This window comes from Vicia villosa, unplaced genomic scaffold, assembly GCF_029867415.1.
Source record: "Vicia villosa cultivar HV-30 ecotype Madison, WI unplaced genomic scaffold, Vvil1.0 ctg.001916F_1_1, whole genome shotgun sequence".
NCBI lineage: Eukaryota > Viridiplantae > Streptophyta > Magnoliopsida > Fabales > Fabaceae > Vicia > Vicia villosa.
In genome coordinates, this window is record NW_026705775.1 from 31,468 (window position 1) to 42,925 (window position 11,458).

General features: G+C 32.6%; 1 protein-coding gene across 1 annotated transcript; it reads left to right on the forward strand.

Annotated features, from left to right (window-relative positions):
* The first annotated feature begins 1,411 nt into the window (after positions 1-1,411).
* On the forward strand, positions 1,412-4,614 carry LOC131637102 (protein cornichon homolog 1-like). The gene is made up of 4 exons (XM_058907687.1): positions 1,412-1,718; positions 1,817-1,998; positions 3,543-3,665; positions 4,353-4,614. The coding sequence occupies exons 1-4, from the start codon at positions 1,641-1,643 to the stop codon at positions 4,417-4,419; spliced, it is 450 nt and encodes a 149-aa protein (XP_058763670.1). The 5' UTR covers positions 1,412-1,640; the 3' UTR covers positions 4,420-4,614.
* Positions 4,615-11,458: the final 6,844 nt, after the last annotated feature.

The following is an 11,458-nucleotide window of genomic DNA, read 5'->3' on the forward strand; positions in this document are numbered from 1 at the left end:
GGAGGAGGTGTAACCGGGGCCGGAACATATGACAGAGGAGGTGGATGTCCGGAGGAAGAAGAACCGGAGGTACGTCACCGCGAGACAAAGGAGCCAATCAATGTAAGCTATAGTTTATCATTATCATCAGGGGACGTCATTACAAAAAAATTGGGAAAAAAAATCTTATTATTTTTAATCTTGATTTTTTAGAAATGACGTCCCCAGATGATAATGATAAACTATAGCTTACATTGATTGACTCCTTTGTCTCGCGGTGGACGTACCTCCGGTTCTTCTTCCTCCGAACATCCACCTCCTCCGTCATATGTTCCGACCCCGGTTACCACTTCCAAAAACTAACATGATAAATCCAATACAAAAACACTGTGCGATACAATCCGAAATCAGAACAAAACAAAACAAAACACGTCAAACAAAACAAAAACATGTTATTCTGCCCGACGAGCGTTACAAAATACACATCAAACAAAATAAAAACACGTTATTCTTCCCGACGAGCGAACTCCTCCGAATGAAGATAATTATACCAATCCTCATCCCACTCAGTATCAGAACCATCAGCGTTGATCACGCCTGAAGGCTGAGCCTGCACGTCCGAGCCATGGACCCCCAGGGGACGAGAAGCAGAACCAGTCAAAAGCTTCTTCTTCTCCTTCACCTCCTTCACCTCTTTCACTTCCTTCTTTGAAGAACTCTTTCTTCCCTTAGCGCCCTCTTTAGAAGACGCAGTCCTGCGTGCTGGTTGGTTGCCTGACATGTTCCTGTAAACAATTGAAAACAATTAATATGCATAGACAAAATAAAAAACAAAAAAATTTGAACTTCTGATATATTTCGGAAGTTCATTTCCGAAAACTAGGATGGAGGTGTTTTCGGAAATGAACTTCCGAAACACCCCTGCGATGGAGTTTTCTGCAACTTCCATGACAGACCCCTAAACCAAACTTCAAACCAAATCAAAATGCTTCTAAACAACCTAAATACTACTAACAACATAACCATATATCATTTATGCAATTAAAACCCTAAATAACATGCATTTCAATAATAGATCTAAAAATTTCAAAACTTACAAAGTGTTAGGATTGAGGGCTTTTGAATGTTGTTTAGCAGTGTGATTGGAGCCTTGATGCAGCTTTGGAATTCTGTTTGCACAAATTTTCGCCTTTGCCACTTTTTGTTTTGATTTAGGGTAAATGATTGGGGGAGGGAGAGTGTTTTGATAAATCTGCAGAAATCGCAGTACTTCGGAAGTGCACTTCCGAAGTATGTAAATTTTTTCAAAAAAAGACGCTTTCGGAAATGAACTTACGAAGCAGGGGTATTTTAGAATTTTCGCTGGGGGTGACCCCATAGGGAGATGGCCAAAGAAATTTTCTTAAGAAAAAGTCTTTCCACACTCTCCTAGATAATCTTTCCACCCAAATCTTTTTTCTTTCCACACTCTCCTAGATAATCTTTCCACCCAAATCTCAAATCTCAAATTTCAAATTTCTCATCGACATACGGTAAAACAAGATGATTCATGCAGATATAGTCATGACTGGAAACTAAACTGAACTCGCCTTTATTACTCTGCATCATCACTATTCATCCTTCTCCAATCGAATCTTCATAAACCCTACTTTACTCTATAAATGGGTTGGAACCTCTTCTTCTGGCTTGTGATTTGTTTCCCCACAAATATTGCTCTTCTCGCTTCAAATTTCTACCAGGTTCACTTTCTGCTTTCCAATTTTCATGTCATAGAAAAAGAAGATTCAACTTCTTACTTTCATTATGTTTATTTTTGGTACTTTTTATGGGGTTTTAGGTTTTGATTTTATCTGACTTGGAAGCTGATTATATCAACCCATTTGATGCTTCATCTCGGATTAACTACTTCATTCTTCCTGAGTTTATTGGACAAGGAGTTTTGTGTGCACTCTGTCTCTTCACTGGTCACTGGCTCATGTTTTTGCTCAATCTTCCTCTTACTTGCTACCATGCCATGCTGTAAGTGAAATGCTGTAACTACTACATAAACACTTCCATGATAAGCCCTTAATTTCATGAAATATTATGTTTTAGACTTACTGTTTCAAATAAGTCAGTTCTGGTTCTGCCAAATCGGTATAAGTCTCATGTTATACCATCTCTACAAAATACAGCTTTCGTTGTGTTTACTAGAGTGCAGATCAATGCTAGTCATTTTACCATTGCTAAGCCGTGTATAAGTCATTCAAGACATGCAATGTATGTTTTGTGACGGAATATCGCTGGACTCGTTTCTCCCATGAATCAGTTTCCTGAGGTATATTAGATTGAAGGTCAGTTTTAGGTTAGGGGATGGAGGAAAAACATAAATTTATACATTTTAGACTGTTGAAGTTAATGTGTTGTCGATAGCATAATATATCACCACTATAGTGGAATAGCATAGCAGTTGTAAGGTTCGGCGCCATGCTATCCGAGATTAACAAAGCCATGAGTTTTAGGTAACAGGAGAAGGATTTTGAATAAGAATTGAAGCTTTACACTCGGTAACTTCTGGAATTCAGAATCCAAAGGGTAGGATAATATGAGTATACACTTCAATTGGGGGGTTAAGTTTGGTGAACATTCCCTAGGGATGCGAGTTATTGTTAAAGGATGTAATATGTTCAAAATCCTTCAAAGTCAAAACTCACCCGTGGCCTCCCAGTTGTATTTGTAGGGATACTCTCTTTCCTACCCAACAAGAAAACAGATTTATTCACCCCTTGTTCGCAGAGCTTTTGACAATGCTGATGTGCAATTTTCAGAGCATCTTGTTTTGACCATATATATCTTTTGGAGGAGATGAATATGAGGAAAAAAAGGTCTTGTAATTGGGATCCCTACTGCATCATTACCATCTAAATTCCAAACAGAAATGTAGATCACATGGGCACAAAATGTTGGGTGGTTAAGAATCGACACGGGAATAAAGTAAGTTTAGCTGAGATGAGGATGTTGCGCTAGATGTGTGGTAAGACTAGACAAAATAAGATTAGAAATGACAATATTAGAGATAGTATTGAAGTAACACCTATAGTAGAAAAGATGGTGAAAAATAGGCTTAGGTGGTTTGGGCATGTAGAGAAGACATGTAGCTTCTGTTGCAAAGAGAGTAGATTAGATGGAGAGGAGTTAAACAACTAGAGGTAGAGGAAGACTTAGAAAAACTATAAGAGAAGCTATTAAGAAAGATGAATTGGATAGAACATTATAGCAAAATTTGATCCATGTAGTTGACTCCACATAGTAGGAAAGGCTTGATTGTTGTTGTTGTCTGTCCTGAATCCAAGTTGTAGTTTGGTTTGGAAGGCATTAAACAAAAATATAGATGGAAATTTTGGAAAACTGATCATTCATTAAGTTGCTTATGATTTAATTTGGTGAGATGAAATTAGAAAGAAAACTACAATAATGAAAATTTGAGTTACTTAATCATTTCATATTATTTTGTACTTCCATATAGGATTTATCTTTTGAACTTGTTGTTCTTTGTCATGAATGATCTCATTTCAATGGTTCAGGTATGTGAAAAGAGAGCATCTTATTGATGTTACTGAAGTGTTTAGAGTACTCAATGCCGAGAAGAAATTACGGATAGCAAAGCTTGCTTTGTACTTAATAGTCCTCATTCTCACCATCTTCAGGTTTGTTACCCTTCAAAATGGCTCAACACTGTATCCATTTTGTTTTCTTACTGATGCCTCCTATTAGGATTCTTTACACCCCTGTCAATTGTCATGTCTTGAACTCTTGAACTCTGGACCTCCAACTCCTTTAAGGAAGCTAATGCTATGACTGACAAATTGAACATCTAGGATTCTAGGGACTAAAATGTTATGAAAACAAAGAAGACAGAAAAAAACTTTAAAAAAAATGATTTTCTTCACTCACTGGTTCCTTTCCCAAATGATAGAATAGTACAATACACTGAATAAACTATTCTATATGAATGATAGGCATCAATGTGTCACCATCTGAGGAAAGCATAATCAAATTCAAACCATAAAGAAATTACAATTAAAGTAACAAGGATTTTCTACTGGATTTCTAAATCTAATTAACTGGCTGGGCCAACATAAGCCTTTGGTTTCACTTATTTGAGCTTATCTATTGGCCGAAACACTTGTGAGATTGTTTAGAAGTATTTAAGGAAACAACTTATAATTTATATAAAAACATATAGATTTTTATATTATCTTTCGTTGTAGAAATAACTTATGCATAAACACATATATGATAAGTGCTTATGCTATTAGCACTTGATAATTAAACTGTTTACCCGAGCAGGAGGAACCTAAAGATAATTTTTTCTACCATCTTCAATTTTGCAGGCTTACATTGATTGGTGTCTCCTATTTAGGCCTCGAACACGATGATGACTTGGCATATCTTTGGTAAATTGTGATTTGATCTGTACCATTATTAGGTTTAGAACTTAGAATTCAGCTGCTCTCAGAAAATAGAAATTCTTAGGCACTCATTTGAATGAGGTTGATTACCCACGTGTTAAGGGTATGTTTGTTGTTAAAATGTATTATGAAATATTGATGTTAAAAGTTGATTTTGTATTGTGTTAATGATGATACTTTATAAGTATGCGTGTATTCTAGAGTTGCCTTTTTAAAGACTAAATATTTGATGTTTGCATATCATATACCTTTTAAGGCGGGAAACATGGTAGCATACTTGCAGATTGGTTGGCTAGATATGCTCATTCTTTTGGTTTTAGGATTTCTTATATTTTAACTTAGAATGTTTGGATGAGATAATTAGGGTTGTTCATGGTATGATTTAATGAGAAAATCGGACCGAACTAAATCAAACCAAACCACAGGAAAAATTTACTTGAACGGAACGTGTTTGCGGGCCGGTTTGATTCGGTTTTAAGAGAATTCGATACCCAAACCGATTAAAATTAAATAATTTAGTTCGGATTAGATTTGTAAATTTTTGTGATAAAGTCCAAACTGAACCGAGAAACAACGGGTTGGTTATTTGAAAAAAATAACTTATTTGCAAAATTTAATTTTTTATAATAATATAAAAAATATAGTATTAATAGTGTTGAATTGTAAATATTACACTAGCAATTTTCTCCTAATAGATTCAAAAATATCTAACATAAAAGTTATTGAATCTATGATTAGTCATTTGAGTTACTATGATAGTAAATGTGTTTCATAGTTTATGTTCAGTTACCACATTACACTTAACAAATTTCTAATAACAAATTAAAATAGCATCATTTTTTCACATATGACATTTCACTTTTTTCTTGAAGTTGAATGTGAAGGTTTAGAAAACACTTAGAAGGAGGGAGTTTAATAAGTTTTTCCTTTCTCGTTTGCAACAACAATAGACAAAACATAGTTATTTTTATCCTGATTTGTTTGAAACTCAAACTACATCTAGTCCACCCGCCAAGGTCATTTGTCTCTCTCAACGAGGACTTAATCCACTATAACCAAAACTAATTATAACTGCACAACCAACTGGTGGGACTAACAATACTATGCACGAGCCAACTGCTGGTGACTAACAACCTTGCACAAGCCAACTACTTGTTACTAACAACCTCTAAGACTAAACTAGTCATAACCCTCTCGAGAATTCTGACCCAACTGATCTCTCAAGGAACAGTTACAAAGTAACTTCTAACAATAGTGTATTACATGCTTCTTAATAAGCTTTATCACAACTGTGATATTTCACTAAGGTTTAAGCGCTACATTATTCCAGCCCCAGCCCCCTTTCTATGAAGAAATGATCTTCTATTTATAGTACTTGGAAATTGTTATCCGTTGTAATCTCGTTAATTGTTTTGCAATAACTGTTGCGTGTCGTGTTGGTTAATCTTAGCTTTCCACGCTTCTTAAAACTTGTTACGAAATTTGCTTTTAGCCGTTAATAATCATTATATCTCTAACGGTAATATTTCTTTTTTCAGAGTATTTTATCTTGCTTTTCTTCAACTTCTGTCTTGACTTGTGAAGACATCTTCTATCAGAATATTTCTACAGCGGTTGGTGCATACAGAAGTTACTTTATGTAGTAGAACTTCAGCTTGCTTTATTTCTTCTTATCAGAGTTTGCTTCAGCATGCGCATTCAGAAGTTTCCTTAACTCTAGAACTTCTTATACTTCATCTGCTCAACATAAGTTAATATTTCACGTTCTATCAAGCATGAGTCAGAAAATCATCTGAAATATAAGCATACACATCAAAATATCAGATTAACTTATACAAAATTTATTTCCTTGTTATCATCAAAACCAAATTATGTTCTAACATAATGTTTGGTAGTAATATTCATGATAATTAATTATGGTTGGTTTAAGTTGGGTTTGCGAGTAGAAAATTGAGAATTCAATGTCCGAACCAATTGTCATTGGATTTCAATGGCTTGGTCTGGTTCTTGCCATAACTGAAAAAATGTCAAACCCAAATACTATGGTTTGGTTCGGATTTTAGTTTGGTTCAGATTTACCCGAACCGTTTCAATTTATTCCGAACTGTTTCAATTTACTTTGAACCAAACCATAATCATTGGTTTCGTATACAATTTCGAAATTCTAAACCGTACGAAATAATTAGAAATTAATTTTTTTCAAATTGAATAATTTATTAAAGAACCGAACCGTTAAACTTTTTTAATTAATATTTTTAATTAAACTTGTTTTTAGTACTTTTTATTTTCAGTTTTGGTTCAGTTGCAATTTTTATTTGGTTCAGTTTTAGTTTCAATTCGATTTTAGAATTGTTTGTACAACATGGTTTGGTTTACTAACTAAACATATTGGTTCACTAACTAAACATAACGGTTCAGTTATTTTAATTTCAGTTCGGATCGGTTCATAGTTGTTTTAACAACCTTAGAGATGATAGAGATATTTTTCGGTTTAATCTAAAGTTTTTTTGGTTTGAATTCGACTTGTTAAATTTTTTTAAAAAACAGTTATTCATGGTAGTCCTCTCGTGGAATAATTCACGACCTATAACTTGGCTTATTACAGAGATTATAATTTAATTTATTTAAGTTTGGTCTGACCTATTTAATAAAAAGACTAAATTTAAATTTATTTCAAAATTCTACTTAATTAATTAGGGTAAACTTAGACTAGTAAAAAAGCTATGGAGTTTTATAGACTAGTCTATCTATATATACATATCTATTATAAAATATGCTAAATATTATATAAAAAGTCTTGTTATCTATGAAAAAAATAGATAAAATAAATTATTTAAAATTTTAATGTTAAAAATACTTTTAAATAAGTTTTTAGGCCTCTTTCAAAAAATAGTTTTCAAGTCAAATTAAATTTTTAAGAAATCAATATAGAAAGAAAAAAAACTACAATAGGTTATAGATAAGACAAAGGTCTTAAAAATATATAGTAGGTTTCAATTTAAAAAAGAATTATTAAAATTATAATAGATTATGGATCGATCTATAGTCTTAAAAAAATATATAATAGATCTTAATTTAGACAAAAAAAAACTATTATTATAGGTTAGACTAAAGTCCTAAAACTATATACTCCCTCCCTCCGTCCCAAATTATATGTCGCAATGGCCCACTTCACACAGATTAAGAAACAGTAATAAATGAAAGAGAGAATAGTGATTTTACCAAATTATCCTGATTAACTATTGGTGTATTTGAAATAATATTAATAATTAGTAGAAAACAATAAATTAAGATTATTTATTAGAGAGTACAATTGAAAAATTAAATATAAAATTGCATTGGTAATGTAAAGCGACAAGTATTTTGGGACAAATTTTTTTTCCAAATATGATATTTATTTTGGGACATAGGAGTAGTTCAGTAGAATAAAGGTTTGGGTCTGGCCTATTCCACCACTAGTTGAAGGGATTAAACTTCACAATTGCAATTGCATGTAAACAATACATCATTCAGATTTAAAAAGGTAAATAAATATAAAAGTGAATTATCTAAAAGCTATGTTTAGATTAATGAAATATAATGGAGTATAGAGAAATGAAACACATAAAACATGACAAATATTATAAGTATAAATGTGAAGAATCTAAGGCTATCTTTAAATTGATGAAATATAATAAAGAGGAGTGAAATGAAATATAATAAAATAGAGCGGAATATAATATAATATAGATCTCACTTATTTTACTATTTTATTAAAAATATTTCATTGAATTGCATACATCCTACTTGAAAAAAAAAATGGAAGATTGGATAGTATGAGAATTGATTTTATCATTTTTCTTTCTATTTCATTTATTATTTACAAATTTAAACAATAGAATTTCATTTTTCACCATTTCGTTCCGTTCCGTCACATTCCATTAATTTAAAAGTTGGAAAAAAAATCTTTCAAAATGGCCAATGTTTAAAGTTAGGATCAATATTAAAATACTTTAGTTCGTACTAGAGTTTTATATATATATATATTTTTTTAAAAATAATGGGTGTAAATTTAATAAAAAACGGGTATAAATTAACATTTTTGTACTAGTGATGCCACTAAGAAATAGATTTGATGTAGTAAAAAAAGAAACATACTTTTGGTCTCAACTATTGAAGATGCAATGCAATAGTCACAAAAAAAACCTGTGTAACTGTGTTATTATTTTATTGCAATAGATTCATCATGTCAATGACACCAAATTTTTCCTCGGAGATTTTTTTTTTGGGCATTTGAGCATTAGGCTGGTACTAAAAAGTTAGAATCCACCTTATTCCTTATATTAAGTTGGCTGATAGATAGTTTGCAAGATAACGTTATATAAACTTGTCCGATTTATGCTTCCATTACAATTTCATTGGTTATCATGGGTGTTTGCAAGAGAATCACTCCTACCTAGGATGAGAATGAAGCATCCAAATTAAAGATATATATTAGGGAAAATTCTTAATCCATCTCCTATTTTTTTGAGATTTCAAATTGTCAATTGTTTTTTATTAAAAGGATTCACTTGGATACATTTTTTTTAGAAAGATCCTTTCAAATGGTTCTTGATGATGATATTTGGACAAAAAAGAAATATAACCAAAGTCTCATCAAATTAAAGAAGCAAGCATAAGTTCAAATATTAAAGTTTTACATGAAAGAGTGAGTCAAAGTTTGAATGAGTGCTAAGACAAAGATTAAATAAAGTGTTAAGACAAATCTTAATCAAGTAAAGAGAATGAGTGCTAAGACAAAGATTAAATAAAGTGTTAGACAAATCTTAATCAAGTAAAGAGACTTTGAAGATATGAAGTTAAGATTTTGAAGGTGTGAATTTGAAAATGTGAAAGTTCGTATGGTCTTGCACTTACTATTATATCTAGTTTTGATTACTGTATTGTAAAAGAAATAAATAAGAGTAAGTTTTGATGTATTAAGACAATGCACATACGCACGCGCGCACACATATACAAAAAAATAATTTCAAACCTGACATTTTTTTATAAAACTTTTCAAAACTAATTCTGACAATGGCTTAAATGATTAGATAGCTTGCTTGATCAATTAGAAAAGTTAAGCACACTGGTTAATTGATTAAGAGTAACTTCTATTCAATTAAATCAACATGTAACACCTCCAAGTCGATTAAGGATATTAATAATTGACTAAGTATGGTTTATGAAGAAAAACATTTGAATAGAGAGCAACTTGTACAGACTTGGGACAGGTTTCCCTAAGTTTCTTCAAATTCTTTGAGAGATTTGTGGAATCTCAACGTAACTGCCCCAGATCAACTAAACATGGCATATTCTTTGTTCCACATAGTCTTCGAGGAAAGATGCCCCTTGCTGATACTCAAGTGTAAACTTCCTTGATGTCAAGCGATTATGCTACAAGTAGAAAATGTTTATTCTAAGAATGAAAATTCTAATGCAATAGTGATGTAAGTCTTGAAGATTTTATTTAAAAGGTGTCGCAAAACTTTGTGAACGAATCACTAGTTTGGGTGCAACATTGATTGATTTTTTGTATAAAATATAACAAAAGCATATGATACCAACACAAAAATTAAGCAAAACTCATGGGAGTCAGGAACGTTAATTTGTCGAAGTATGCTTTCGAAATATACCCCACTTCAATTAGTATTTTAAGGCTCAAAGTTTATATGTGTCCACCCATTATTCATGATGTTCTCTAGTCCTATGTTTAGTTAATTCAACATGCGTGTTTGTAACAACAATGAATATATCTATCAAACAGATGTGAAATCCGCATATTTGAACAGCCCGCTTGAAGAAGACGTGTATGTAGAAGAACCCCCTGGTTTTGTGGTGAAAAACCAAGAGGGAAGATTCTACAAGTTGAGAAAGTGCTATATGATTTGAAGTAAGCTCCCAGAGCTTGGAACAAAAGGATAGATGGTTTCCTATTTGAGGCCAACTTTAAGAAATGTGTGTCTGAACATGATGTTTATATGAAGACAGATACAAGTATAGGGGTGATTATTCTTTGTTTATACGTAGACGATTTGTTGATCACGGGTAGCAACGAGAAAAGTATTTCTAAGTTCAAAAGTGAGCTTATGAAAGAATTTGAGATGGGTGACCTTGCTATCATGACATACTTCCTTAGTATAGAGTTCCACAAGTCAAAAAGGGGACTGTTTATACACCAAATGAGATATGCTCTTGAGACATTAAAGAAGTGTGATATAGAGCAGTGTAATGCACACCAGCTGAACCAAGGTTGTAGATGTCAAAGAATAAAGAGGAGCAAAACGTAGATCCAACCCAATATAAAAGGTTGATTGAATCATTACGTTACTTATGCAATACACGACCAGATTTGACATTTAGTGTCAATATTGCGAGTTGATTCATGGAGAGAACGAATGTGTCTCACTTGGAAGCACTAAAAAGAATCCTAAGACACGTCAAAGGGTCCATTGCTTGTAGATACAAGAAGAAAATATATTTTTCTTGATTTTACTAATTACAATTGGTGTAGAGATAAAGATGATTAAAGTCTACAGTTGGATACATCTTTATGTTCGGTAGAACACCTATCTCATGGTGTTCAAAGAAGGAAACAGTAGATGCACTCTCGTCTTATGAGGCCGAGTATATTACTGCTTCTTTATGTGCGTGCCAAGTCATGTGGCTAATGAATCTATTGAAGGAGTTGGGCAATAGTGAGGGTGAGGTTGTTACACTCTTGGTTGACAACTTTTTCGTTATTAATCTTGCTAAGAACCCAATTTCATGGGAGGAGCAAGCAAATTGAGATGAGGTTTCACTACTTGATGAAACTTGTTAGTGAAGACAAGTTAAGATTGAGATATTATAGAAGTGAAGACTAAGTTGTTGATTTGTTAACTAAGAAAGTCACAAATGATGTATTCAAAAGGTTGAAAATGAGCATGAACATGGACGACTTGGAGCACTTGAATTAAGGTGATGTATTGAGTGAAAACATGGTAATTCAAGTGTCGCAACTGGTTAAC

Excerpts from the sequence above, each read along its gene's own strand:
- LOC131637102 (XM_058907687.1), top strand. The coding sequence starts at position 1,641 with ATGGGTTGGAACCTCTTCTTCTGGCTTGTGATTTGTTTCCCCACAAAT. Across the intron at positions 1,719-1,816 it reads TCGCTTCAAATTTCTACCAG|GTTTTGATTTTATCTGACTT; the intron begins GTTCACTTTCTG and ends ATGGGGTTTTAG. Across the intron at positions 3,666-4,352 it reads CTCATTCTCACCATCTTCAG|GCTTACATTGATTGGTGTCT; the intron begins GTTTGTTACCCT and ends TCAATTTTGCAG.